The following is a 14,932-nucleotide window of genomic DNA, read 5'->3' as shown; positions in this document are numbered from 1 at the left end:
GTTTATCAGACCATGAGACACTAACAATGGGACTTCAAAATTAAAGGAGCTGTATAAATCTCTGATATGACTGGAACCTGAAGTAGTAACTTAGAAAGCAAACAGTAACCACAGAGCCTACAGCTTTAGGGAGATACCAAGATGTTAGTTGCTACTTTATGATGCCTGCTTTCTTCAACTTTCCCAATCAAAGACAAACAGGAATCTCATTCAGCTATCAATGCCTGTGTAAAGTACAATGACATCTATATAATGGCTTTATGGAAGCACTTCATTTCTACTCAGTGAGGCACCAAAAATCTGTGGGATGTACTTAGTGCTCTGTTATTCATAGTAAATGTTGGTTAAGACTTCAAGGAAGTGTGTACATACAGAGGAGCCACTGGAACTATGCTTCAGAAGCTGTAAACGTTTACTTATCTTTAAGGAATGGAATCAGAACCTCTTTTTTTTTTTTAAGATTTATTTATTATGCAGCGTTCTGCCTGCGTATGTCTTCAAGCCAGATCTCATTAAAGATGGTTGTGAGCCACCATGTGGTTGCTGGGAATTGAACTCAGGACCTCTGGAATCTCTTAAGCCATCTCTCCAGCCCCCAGAACCAATTATAATCAAGAGTAACAGCAATATCAGGGCTAGCTCTAAGTGTTCTTTCCCAGTCCAGTGGCTCTATCCAGGATCCTAACATGAACTTGCTAAAGGAACAGGAGGACTAGTAAAGGTGGGTTTTATCTTGATCTAGACTTTTCTGGTTTAACTTTATAACCTTTAATTCAAAAAAAAAAGTAATAATGTAACTGCTTCATAGAAAGCAAAGGTTCTGCCCACAAAATGTATAATAGGTACCCCTAAACTTAAATTTTATCTTATATTCATCATATGGTAGATGAAGTTAGATTTTACCATCTGTCCCACGTGAGGCAGGAAAATAATAGCCTCTATGACCTGCCCTCTTTTACTAGCCCTAATCTTCAAAACTTGTCAGAGTTTTTCACTGAAAAAATGAAACGTACTGCTGTGGTTGAGATGTTATCAATTAAAGATCAAACCGTAATCTCTTGCAGTTTTCACCTGGATGAAAGACTGTGAAGCCGGTGATATCTGATAACATATTCCACTCAGCATTTGTTTATCTATAGAATACCAAAACATGTGTGCTTATTATACACCAGCTGGTGTGGTTTATAAAGGAAAAAAAAATAGCCAGTCACCCAATAAAATGGTACAGGCTCATTTAACTATTTGCTTTTCATAGGGTTTTATTTGTTTAAGTAACATGAAGCCCAATTTGCAGAAGACAAATGTCATACCTGAAACTGGGGAAAGAGGAACAGAGAGCATGGAAGATGGCTCAGTCAGTAAAGAATTAAAACTTGAAGTCAGATCTCCAGAATCTACATAAAAGGCTGGGTATCTATAATCCCATTATTTGGGAAGCAGGAATAAGCAGATCTCTAGTACTCTCCTGATTCAAACTGGCCCTGCCTCAAAAAAGTCAATGTGGGATGGGGGCGTAGGGCTGCCAGATGTAATGATGCATGTCTTGAAGCCAGTTTGATTTATACAGTGAGTTCCAGAACAGCCAAAACTACATAGTGAGACCCTGTCTCAAAAATAAAAATAGGTTAAAAATTAGGGGCTAAGTGGTGGTACACACCTCTAATTGAAGCACTCAGGAGGCAAAGGCAGATTATCTCTGCGTTCAAGGTCAGCTTGGTCTGCATTGGGAATTCCAAGACAGCCAGAATTACACAATGAAAGCAAACAAACAAACATACCAACATACGTATCAACCTCTTGCATATACATAACCTCTCAGACACAGTTGTTGTCTTTGGATAGTCACCTCTTGGGATGGTTAGTTTAATTACCAATTTGATACAACCTACAATCATCTGGGAAGTCTTGATGAGGAACTGTCTAGACCAAATTTGCCTGTAGCCATGTGGGTAGGTAGGGGTTGTCTTAATTGTTAACTGGCATAGTAAGACCCATCTATTGTAGATAGTACCATTCCCCGGAGAAGAAAAATAGCTGAGGTGCTGGAGAGATGGTTCAGTGGTTAAGAGTGTTTACTATACCAACACATTGCAACTCACAACCACCTGGAACTCAAGTTCCAGTGATCCAACATCCTCTTTTGACTTCTTTGGGCACCAGATATGCATGCAGACAAAAGAAGAAACAAACAAATCTTTATACATAATCCAAATCATTAATGAAAAAATAATTTTTCCATAAGAAGAAATCTGATGAAAACAAATAACCAAGGAGATAGTCCTCTTTGCTCTTGGCTGTGGATATGATGTGACCAGCTGCTTGAGTTCTAGTGAAACAAAAGACTGTAACTTGGAATTGCAAGTCAAATAAGACCTTTTCTCTAAGTTGCTTTGTCAGGGTATTTTAATCACACCATCAGAAATGAACCTGGACTCCTCACAACTTTAAATCTAACCTAAATAAACACAACCAGTTTTACTTGGTCACAAAATGATCTAGAACCAGAAAGGTGGAAAGGAGGGAAAGGGAAGAGGGAAATAGCTTTACCCATCACCAAGTGGTTAATTCCCTAGCCACTAGGTGGCACATGTGCCATGTAACTAGACTACTGGAAGAACCTAATCACCAGTAAAGAAGCTTCTAAAAGAATGTGAAGTATCTGCATTTCACTAAACATCACTGGTTATAGGACCTGAATCTGGGGGGACATAAAGAAAAATTAGATCTGATATCTACCTTTATGTAATTATACATCCCTTCTTTGAATCCTTTTTAACGTCTCAACAACTCTTACTTACTAAAGAGTTAGTTTTAAGACAAGAGAAAGTTTAACCAATAGTATCTTTAAATCTAATCATCCACAATAAATATCTTTAATTCAACCATGGGCTCCCAATATGACCACACCAAGTTACTGAACTTTGGTTTGCTTCCAAATTCCAAATTAAAGTAGATAATTCCTCCTAGTATAAAATGATCTAAGTTGTAACTAACTATGGGTATACAGTTGTTGCTCTGGTTACACACATTCACACAGTATGATCTATGTATTGTCTTGCTGATCTCGCCTACAGGTTATCTTTCTCATGTATACTAAACCACTATATTGCACCCATGGCTCTTGATGTACAACCACAATGATTTGCTTTAAACAATTTAGGATGTAAAGATAGAATAGAATAGAATAGAATAGAATAGAATAGAATAGAATAGAATAGAATAGAATAGAATAGAATAGAATGAACACACATTCATTGTCTCCTGCCTTTGTGCTAGGGAGTTAATATTGCATTACTTTAGACCAACAATTTATAACAAAATTTTGGGACAACTACTATATACAATGCACTGTATTTAAATGGAGTCAATACAAAAATAGGATCAGAATACCTAGTCTTTATAGATTTCTTTCAGAAACAGAAAATGGTAGCAGAAAAGTAACTTGTATTTAAACCTGGGCATCATATTAAACCAGCCAAGCCTGTAATCACAGCACTCTGAAGGGAGTATGAGTTTGAGCCTACTCTGAACTACTTGAGGCCCAGTCTTTAAGGCTTGTTTGGGGGGGGGGGGTGGCACATGACTGGTAAGATTGCTCAGAAGAACTGAATTTTGTTCTCAGCAACCAGGTCTTGTGACTTCAAATCCCCTGTAAAATCTGGGGATCCAATGCCTCTGACATCTGCTGGCTGTTTACATACTCAAACACAGATTGCACAAAAACATATAATTAAAATAAATTGGGGTTGGAAAGATGGCTCAGAGGTTAACAGCAATAGGTGCTCTTCCAAAGGTCCTAAGTTCAATTCCCAGCAACCACATGGTAGCTCTCAACCATCTATAATGAGATCAGATACCTTTTTCTAGCATGCAAGCATACACACAGACAGAACACTGCACACCAAATAAATAAATAAATACATAAATACATAAATGAAGAAAGGAAGGAATCATGATAGGCATTGTGGTAGCACTCCAAGCAGAGGCAGGTGATCTGTGTAAGTTTGAGGACAGTATGGTCTACACATAGTGAGTAGTTCCAAGACAGCCGTGGCATTTACATAACGAGACCCTGTTTAAAAAATAAACAAAATAAGATAGATTTTACATATGCACATAATATGACAGGGGTTAAAGGAAAACATAGGTGGTATAGCTAATAAAATTAGAAGCCCAGCTAAAGTTGTAAAAACAAAAAATTCACTAACAGTTCTCTGAGAATTACCCCCCCCTTTTAAAAAAAGAGCAGCATCTGATATAGGATGGCTCAGTCACCATCATGATCATCCTGTTAGCAAGAGTTCAGATGCTCAGTACCCACAGAAAAAGCCACGTGCAGAGGTATATATCTGTGCACTCAGAACTAGAACAAAAATTACAAGTGGATCCCTAGAAATACTAACCAGTCAACACAGCCAACTAACGAATTGCCTTCAGCTTCTTCATTTTTTGAGAAACTCTTTAAAAGGTGAAGAGCCATTGAAGACACCAAGCACTCTTGTGTGTTCACACATGCGTGCACACACACACACACACACATGTAAACATATGCCTCCCCAAATACATATAAAATTAAGCTTTCGAGGCTGGGTTTGTTTGTACACTTTTCACTGTATGTATACTCTAACCACAGCACATAAATTTTGTTAACAACATTATTGGGACAAATTACTAAGGAATTATTTTTGTAAATATGAAGACTAAAATAAAACTGAAAACAGTTACTTTCATTCTCTAAGTACTATGAAATAAGACTGAAAAAAAAAATCTAAATTAGTGAAAATAAGACACTTTCACTCCAGCCAATTACAAACCCATTTCCTTGAAAAGGTAGCACATACCTATAAACTCAGGAAGTCAAGGTTAGCTTGGGCTACATACATAGCAATTGCAGACCTTCCTGGGTTAAACAGTAAAGCTTGGATTAACTCTACAAATTAAGGTATATTAGACTATAAGATGCCTCGTATAAAGTATACCACAGAGTTCAAGTGTGTCTTGTCTTACAACACTACATAGTACATTACTTTAAAGTATCCCACTTTCCAATGGGTTTTAAAGATAAATTTAATCAGAGGTCCCAGATTCTGGGTGAAAAGATAACATCTTTATTTTTAATAATCTTCAAACTTTGGAATTTTTAAAAAGTATGAAAAAATAAGCTGAGAAAAATAGAAACTGAGATGATTGTTACCTAACATATAGCATGCAAGAATTGTAAAAAAAAGTTCTTTAGAAAGGACACTTGGGTTGTAAAAAAAGGAACAGCAGCCAGGCATTGGTGGTGCTCGCCTTTAATCCCAGCACTCAGAAGGCAGACACAGGTGAATCTCTGTGAGTTCGAGGCCATCCTGGTTTACAGAGCTAGTTCCAGAAAAGGCTCCAAAGCAATACAGGAAACTCTGTCTCAAAAAAAAGAAAAAGAAAAAAGAAAGGAACATCATCTCAAATGTAACAGTAAATAAATGTTTTTTAAAACTCTTAATTGATATTCAGTTACTGGTTTGCCCAAACTAATACAATACTGTATTAAATGTGTATGTATTTGTATGTATGCATCCCACAAATGAAATGCATGTCAATAATGATGTAAAAGGAGGAAGATGTTTTAGCACAATAATGATTTTAAGTTGAGATGGCTCGGTAGATAAAGTGCTTATTATTATACAAGCATGAAGACTGAAATTTGGGTTCCAAGGTCCTACTTAAGAACCAGGTAAGCATGGCCTTCACCTGTTATCTTAGTTCTTGAGAGGCAAAAGCCATTGTAGTGGGTATTCTCACCAAGCCTTGGGTTCAATTTCAAGACCGTAATTCAATAAATAAAATGGAAAATTATAGAAGACACTTGAGGTCATTTCAAGCTTGCACACATATGCAAACAAGCAAGAGAACATGCATGCCACACACACACACACACACAAAGAGAGAGAGTCAGTCTTGTATTAACACAAAGTCTTATATTAATTATAAATATACACTACAAACTATAGGAGAAACAGCAAAAAGGGCAACATGCTATATGATATGCTAAGAAAAAAGATAAGATGGCACATCATTGAAATCCCACAAATCAGGAGGCTAGAAGAATTCAGGCCAACCTAGCTTCTAAAAAGAAAACACAAAAGGTCAAAATAAGTAGAGAACAGCATCATATATTACAGCAAAAATCACTTTGTGGGGCTGGAAAAGTAGCTGAAGAAGGTTAAGAGACTTTGAACTCTGGCATAGGACTGCATGCAATTCAGCAGCACCAACATTGGGTGGCTCACAACCACCAATGTAACTCTAGCTCCAAGGAAGGATCTGATGCCTCTGGTATCACATGCATATATCCACACAGACACATATAATTAAAAATAAAATAAAATTTTAAAAAGAATCACTTTTTATTCGAGGCCAGCTGATCTGCAGAGTTCCATGATAGACCAAACTGCTACACAGAAAAACCTTGTCTTGAAAAACAAACAAAAAAGTAAATGAATGAATGGAAAATTAAAACACACACACATAACAGCAGCAACTGCAGTAGATACACACCCATTTTGACAGATATAATATACATATATACAAAATAATACTCTGAAAACCACAAATATTAATGAAAAACTAAGACAGTGACAAAGGATTTTAACAAAGTAGAAAAACTAACAATTATAGTAATATGCTTTTTCTTTTCAATAATAACATTGAATATAAAACAAATTCTTCTGGTAAAAAGGTATAGACAACCTAAGTGGTTCCCCTTTCCACTCCCCCAAAAAAGTGAAAATGAAATCCAAAAAAATTTTCTCCACAAATTAAGAACCAGCCACACTAGAAGTGATTTAAAAAAAAAAAAAAAAGACATATCAGATAAATAGAAAACAAGAGAAGTCAGGAATAATAATACTTAGATAAAATAAAAAGAAAGAGGTCATATATAATGAAAATGGGATCAATTCAACAAAGGAAATAATTGTTAATATATACACAACACTGAAACACTCAACTATATAAAGCACTAATTAGAGGTAAAAGGAGAGATACTTCCAAACCATAAGATTAACAGAATCTGCAACAAAATCAACAAAAATATTAAAGGAGATAGGGGCTAGAGAGATGACTCAGCAGTTAACTGCAATACCTGCTCTTCTAGAGAGGACCCAGGTTCAATTCCCAGCAAGTACATAGTAGCTCACAACTGTCAATAACTCCAACTCTACAGGATCTAAAGCACTCTTTCTGGCATCCCTGGGCATCAGATCCACACATACATGTAAATAAAACACCCCTACACAAAAAAAGTAAAACTAAATTTCAACAAAATAAAACTTTTAAAGGGAGTGTAGGACCTGGAGAGATGCCTCAGGTGGTTAAATTTCCAGCAGCCACCTATATATAAATAACTCTAGCGTCAGGAGATCTAAACCCACTCTCCACTCTTAATAGACTATGCAGGCACCCTTACACCTGTGGCATATGCATGCACACATAGACAGGCAGGCAGGCAGGCAGGCAGGGAGGGAGGGAAGAATGTGGTGGGAAGAAGAAAAAAGATACATTATATTAAGCCCTCTGATTTATTAAAAAAAGAAAAAAGACATACAGATGATAAGCATTAGCATACAAAGCAAGACAGATCAATATCTCCAAAAAACCATAGATGTAAAACTTCTCAAAGTTGGGCATGATTGCATACACCTTTAACCCACCTAGAGGATATTTCAATCCTTAATATCTATGTACCAAACAATAAGGCACTACAGCTTAAATCACATCTTGAGCCTCACAAAGTGATAGTGAGTGACTTCAATACCAACAAAATCATCCAAACAAAAACTAAACAAAGAAATGCTGGAACTGACATCAGATGTTTACAGAACTTTTCATCCAAATATGAAAAAATATATCTTCTTGTCAGCATCTCATTGAACTGTCTTCAAAACTGACCACATACTTGGACACAAAGCAAGCCTCAATAGATTTAAAAACAAAAAAAAAAAAAAAAAAAAAACTGAATTCATACCCAGCATCCTACCTGACCCCCACAGGTTAGAGCTGGATATCAACAACAGAAAGCTTACAAACTAGTTTAGAAACTGAACAACTAGTTATTTAAAGAAAAATGGGTCAGAACACAACAGATTAAAATGTAAAAGATCAAAAAGTAAAATTGAATGAAAATAAAACATGCCCCAACTCATGGAACTCAGTAAAGTGCCTACATTAAAAAGAGACAGACAAACAGAAGTAATTTAGTAATTTAATAGCACACCTAAAAGGCCTAGAACAAAGAAAAAAAATAACACCCAAAAGGAATAGATGGCAAGAAATAATCAGACTTGGGACTGAAATAAATAAACAAAAAGGTAATAAAGGGAACCAATGAAAGAGGTGTGTTTTTTTTTTTTTTTTTAAAGAAAACCAGTAAGATTAACAAACCCTTAGCCAAACTAAAAGGTGGAGAGAGAGAGAAAAATCAGTATTAACAAAATTAGCGGTGAAAAAGTAGACATAACAACAGACACCAAGGAAATCCAGAGAAGCACAAGGGCATGTTTTTAAAACCTATACTACACCAAATTGGAAAATCTAAAAGAAACAGATAATTTTCTCAATATATACCACCTACCAAATTAGAATCAAAATCAGGTAAGCAATTTAAAGAGACCTATAATTCCTAGTGAAATAGAAGCAATAATTAAGTCTACCAATCAAAAGAAGCTCAGGGCCAGATAGCTTATGGCACAGACTTCTATCATAATTTCAAAAAAGTTAACCCCAAAACTCCTCAATTATTCCACAGAAAAGAAACAAAGAACTTGGCTCAATTCTTTTACAAGGACACAGTTACTGATACCTAAATCACATCAAGATTCAACAAAGAAATAGAATTATAGACCAATTTCCCTTATGAACACAGATACAAAAAGTCTCAATTAAATACTTGCAAACTGAATCCAAGAACGAAACCAAAAAGATCATCTACCTTGATTAAGAAAGATGCTACATCCCAGAGATGAAGGGATGATTCAACATATGCAAATCAATACATGTAATCCACCATATAAACAGACTGAAAGAATACAAGTTCAACCAAGAAATTCCTACAGCTGATAAACACTTACAGCAAACTGGCAGGATATAAAACTAACACACACAAAAAAGTAGACATCCTGTATACAAATGGCAATCAGGTTGAGAAAGAAAATAGGGAACCAACACCTTTCACCATACCCACAAGTAATATAAAAAATCTTTGGGCAACTAATCAAGCAAGTAAAAGTCATCTATGATAAAAATTTTTAAGATACTAAAGACAGAAACTGAAGAAGATATCAGAAGATACAAACATCTGCCAAGGCCCATGGATAGGTAGGACAAATATAAGAAAAACAGGCATCCTACCAAAAGCAATCTACAGATTCATTTCAATCCCAACCAAAATCCAACACAACTAATCACAGAACTTGAAAGGACAACTGTCAATTTTATATGAAAACACAAAAAATCCAAGACAGCTAAAGCACTCCTGAATAATAAAAGAACTACAAGAGATAGCGCCACGTCTGATCTCAAACTGAACTACAGAGCTAACAATAGTAGTAACGACAGCATGGTACTGGCACAAAACAGAAGTGTTAATCAATGGAATTGAGCTGAAGACCTATGGATACCTGATTTTTTGATAAAGAAACCAGAAATACACACTGGGGAGGGGGAATGACAGCTTTTTTTGTGGGGGGGGAAGATATGGGGTGAGTGTAGTTTTGGCTGTCCTGGACCTTGCTCTGTAGACCAGGCTAGCCTCTAGCTCAGAGATCTGCCAGCCTCTGGCTCCTGGGTGCTGCGATTAAAGGTGAGCACTGCTACCACCAGCTGGCACAGCATTTTAAACAAATGGTGCTGGTCAAATTAGATAGCTGCATATAGAAGAATGCAAATAGATCCATATTTGTCGCCCTGCACAAAGCTGAACTCCAGATGGATCAACCAAAAACAAAGACAAATACACTGAATCCAACAAAAAAAAGAAAGTAGGCTATAAATAGTTTTGAACTCACTGGCACAGGAAAAGACTTTCTTAATAGAACACTGATAGCACAGGCACTAAAAACAACAATTAAGAAATAGGACCTCATGAAATTGAAAAACATCTCAATGACAAAGGACACTGTCATTCAGACAAAGTGACAGCCTACAGAATGAGAAAAGATTTTTATCAACTACATATCTAAAAGAGAGATAATATCCAATATATAAAAAATTTCAAAAGCCAGATCTAATGAAAACAATTAACCCAAATTTAAAAAACTGGGTACAAATCTAAAAAGAATTCTCAAAAAGAGGAAACTCAAATGGATGAGAAACACTTAAAGAAATGATCAACATCCTTGGCCATAAGGGAAATGCAAATCAAAACTACTTTGAGATTTCATTTTACACCAATCAGAATGACTAAGGTAAATAAAACACATGGCAGCTCATGCTGGTGAGGGTGTGAAGTAAGGGGAACACTCTTCCATTGATGGTAGAAATGGAAAACTTGTATAGCCACTATGAAAATCAAAATGGCAATTCTATAAGAAGATGGGAATTGATCTACCTCAAGATGCACCTACACCACTCTTGGGTATATACCCAAATGTTACTTCATCCTACTACAGAGACCATATTTGCCGCTGTTCTATTCATAATAGCCAAAAATTGGAAACAATCCAGATGTCCACCAACAAATGAATGGATAAGGAAAGTGTGTTAAGTTTACCCAATGAAGTATTAGTCAGTTGTTTATGGATGGATGGATGGAAGGAAGGAAGGAAGGAAGGAAGGAAGGAATCATGAAATTTGCAGATTGATAAAAGTTAGAAAAGAAATGATTTTGAGTAAGGTAATTCAGACCCTGAAAACAAATATGATAAATACTCACTTATATGCTGATGCTAGCTCTTAAATCATTGATAAGCAAACTGCAATATGTGTAACTAGAGAGGATGGAGTGTAAGGGGAAGGTTGGACCTATGAAGGATGAGGAAATAGAATACATAGAAGACTGGATTGGGAGGATTAAAAGAGACTAGGGAAATGGGAGGAAAAGAATACAGGGTGGGACAGTTAAAACTAGGATCATTTGAAGGTTTTGTGGAAACCTAGTAGAAGCATCCTAAATGTTGTTGTTGTTGTTTTAAACATAATAATAGGTCCTTAGCAGGGTGAAGTACAGCACACCTTTAATCCCAGCACTTGGGAGGCAGAGGCAGACAGATTTCTGTGAGTTTGAGCCCACTTTGGTCTATGTAGTGAATTCCAGAACAACATAGTGAGACCCTTCCTCAAAACAAAACAACAAAAGCAATTACAGATTCTTTTCATATATACTACAGTTTCCAGTTGTTTTTATGGGATTCCTGTGTGTGCAAACTTGTCTGTCTTCTGTTTCTATACACATTTCTTGTGCCCCCCCCCTTTGGTTGTTTTGTCCTATTCTGATTTGATGTTTTTAAGATCACTGTATATTTTTATTTTGTTGTTATTCATTAGAAGCCTTTTTGTTTCCTAAGGAGACAAAGACAGGGAGTGGAGGTAGAGAGGAACTAGGATGAGAGAAAGCCATAATCAGAATGTATCATAATATATTTCCAATTAAATGTCTACACAGCTCAAATGATTTACATATTCAATGCAACTTTCAATCAAAATACCAATGACATTTAGCAAGGAGGCAGAGGTGTACAGATCTTTATGAGTTCCAAGATAGCCAAGGCTACACAGAGAAACCTTGTCTTCAAAACCCAAAATAATGAAAGAGAGAGAGAAAAAAGAAAGAAGATGGCCACATGCCATATGCCTATAGTTCCAACATTTATGAGGCTGATACCAATAATCACTCTACCCTAAGAGTTGCCTGGGCAACAAAGCAAGATCCTTCATTTCAAACAATAAATGAATACATCAATCAACCTAATTATAAATAGAACAACCATATAATCCAGCAACCCACTATTGGATATACATCCAAATGAAATGAAATAAATACATAGAAAAAGTGCCTGCACTGGTATGTTAAGAGCACTATCCACAAACAGCCAAACACAAATCAGCCAAAAAGTTAATGAATGAGAGAATAAAAATAAGGAGCTGGAGAGGTGGTTCAGTGGTTGAGACTACAGGTTGTCCTTGCAGAAGAGCTAAGTTCAGTTCCTAACACCTACACAGTGGTTCACAACCATCTCTAACACCAATTCTAGGAAACCCAATACCCTCTTATTTTACTTCATCTTATTTTAATATGGAAGCTTATGTTAGTCTTAAAGAAACAGACTAGAATCATTGTTGCTAGAGTCTGGGAATCTAGGAAAGAGGGAGGGATAACATGTATACAAATAGATGCAGATACATAGAAATAATTTCTTCCAGGCATGGTAATATACACCTTTAATCCCAGCAATTAAAAGACAGGGGCAGGTGGATCCTTGAATTTGAGGCTATACAGAAAGTTTCAAGACAGCTAGGGCTACATCATGAGACACACCTGTCTCAAAAAAGTAAACAAGCAAGCTAGCTAGCTATTTAGAGGTAAGCTTCAATGGGTGTCAACTCAGTTAAGTGTGTATACACTGCCTCATCTAATAGTTAATTGTATTACTAAACAAGACAAAGGCCAACATAATTAGTTTTCAACTGAAACAATTATGATATTCATGTCTACAACCTAAGGTGGCTTTTTCTTTCCTCTAATACTATTTTCCTTAGCTAAAAGAGCCTGAAGTTCCTAGAACGTAGCTAAATTTCTATCTAGGGGCAGGAAAAATTAAATATATTCTCAAAAAATATTCTTTCCAAAGAACAATGAGGTACTTAAGACACAAGATCAAAAACAGAGTATGTGGACAGAGAAACAAGCAGGAGAACACACTTGATGATGGGTATGAAATACCCCCCCACACGGACTTAATAAATAAAGAGTGAAAACTAAAATGAAGCATTCATTAGAAGCTTGAAAGTAGATAGTGGTAAATGAAATAATTGTCCTAGAGTACTGGGGAAGAAATTTCTAAGTAAGTGTAGAATGGGTAAAAGGAACAATTTTGACTTAATTGGGATCTAATGTCACAACTTTAAAGTCAATCAGCAAGATTATGTTTTCTACAGTCATGATCAGTTAAGAAAATGTAAAATATGGGTTTGGTGGAAGTGTTTAAGGTGCATAAAAAAAATGACAATAGCCAGGAATGGTGGCATATGCCCTTGATGCTAGCATTCAGGAGGCAGAAGCAGGTGGGTTTCTTTAAAAAAGAGTGAGGCCAGAGTAGTTTATATAGTGAACTCCAGGCTATCCAGGGTTACATGATGCCCAAAAAAAAAAAAAAAAAAAAAAAAAAGACTACAAAGACTGAGTTACAGACTTGGAGCTAGATCACTGCACTGTAGGTTTAATGAAAATTTCTGTGGCATATATTTAAAAAAAAAAAAAAAGAAGGTGTGGCATAAAAAAAAATAAATAAAAAGGGGGTGGGTAGAGCCTAGAAGACTGACCTGAACCTTTGAAAATGTCCCAATAACTGGCACTATGTATGACAAGGGTTATGTGTGAACTATAAGAATCTGTAACCAAGGAGAATTAGAAAACTAAAGTTTGGGGGGGGGGGGTGGAATCAGAAAGTCAGAAATCAAGGTATTAAACAAATTATCAGAAATTACAAGGAAAGCTGGGTGATGGTGGCACACGCTCATGAGGCAAAAGCAGGCAGATCTCAGTGAATTGGAGGCCAGCTTGGTCTACAGACCAAGTTCTAGGACAGCCAGGGCTACACAGGAAACCCTGTCTCGAGGAGGGAAGGAACGAGGGAGGGAGGGATGTTCTTTAGAAAAAAAAAATGAAGCAACATTTTCATTTTTTTCTAAGAAACTTTGTGAGATTCTAAAAATGAGTATTATCTCAATGTTTAAATGAACAGTGAAGAGAGCAGAACACTGTCTAGATACCATCCAAGTGTAGAAAACACCGCCAGAGAGAATATCCCATGCAGACATCTTCTATTCATACCATGAACCCCACAACTTATTCAATCACTAACTTACGATTTGGAAATTATTTTTGATATCTTACTTGTCTACTCTTGCAGGTATGTTAAAGGTACACATCAGTAATGTTTAAGGTATATAAAGGCTGAGCACAACAGAAATCAATGGTTTATTTAACCCAGTACTTTATAATACCATTCACTAAAGAAACATTTTTCTTCCGTATTCATACTAACCAAATAAGCTTTGGACAAATACTTGATGGTTTGTTCACAAGTCAGAAATACACCGTGACCTACCATACTAAAATGAGTTTCTTTCAGAAAGGTGCAATTTTGTTTTCATAAAAGACATTCATGCATACAAAATGATTTGAACTAAATAAGGACACAAGGGAAAGATTAAGAAAGAAACCTGTTTTTCACTATCAGTAGACATTAAAACAGACGGAAGACTGAAAAGTTTTGTTTACAGATGTTGTTACAGTTTTGTTTACAGTACATTTCTATACAAACGGTATGGGCAGTATATAAATAAGTATATATTATTATGTGTTTTTGTCAAAATTCTCATTAAGATCCAATACCTGTTTCTACAACATTTTCTGTTTCTGTCGTCTCCAGCCCATCCATGCTGTCCTCATCTTCCACTGTAGATTTTCCTCTATTTCGAGGCCTACAGCAAAAATAAATAAATATAATCACATAAAGTTAAACACTACAATCTTTTTTTTTTGGCTTGGTTGTCTTTTGAGGCATTCTTAGATGTAACCAAGGCTGGCCTTGGTCTCCTGATCTTCCTGCCTCATCCTTCCAACTACTGAGATATATAGCATGCAGCACCACACCCAGATAAATGTTGAATTTTTAAGGCTTAGATTTAAACACTTAGGTATAAAGCTCACTTGGAAAGTATAATAAAATTT

At 36.1% G+C, this 14,932-nt stretch overlaps 1 protein-coding gene across 10 annotated transcripts in view; it reads right to left on the bottom strand.

The window, feature by feature from the left end:
* The window catches only part of Kmt2c (lysine methyltransferase 2C), a 216,371-nt gene that overhangs the window by 150,546 nt on the left and 50,893 nt on the right, over positions 1-14,932 (bottom strand). For all 10 annotated transcript variants that reach the window (XM_051203215.1, XM_051203205.1, XM_051203208.1 and 7 more), the window contains exon 2: positions 14,594-14,682. In XM_051203215.1, the coding sequence (XP_051059172.1) occupies positions 14,594-14,682 (89 nt within the window). The remainder of the gene's footprint in view (positions 1-14,593; positions 14,683-14,932) is intronic.

The sequence above is a fragment of the Phodopus roborovskii genome, unplaced genomic scaffold (assembly GCF_943737965.1).
Source record: "Phodopus roborovskii unplaced genomic scaffold, PHOROB, whole genome shotgun sequence".
NCBI lineage: Eukaryota > Metazoa > Chordata > Mammalia > Rodentia > Cricetidae > Phodopus > Phodopus roborovskii.
The sequence above is the reverse complement of the archived record's forward strand: the minus strand, read 5'-3'. Positions and strand labels throughout refer to the sequence as shown.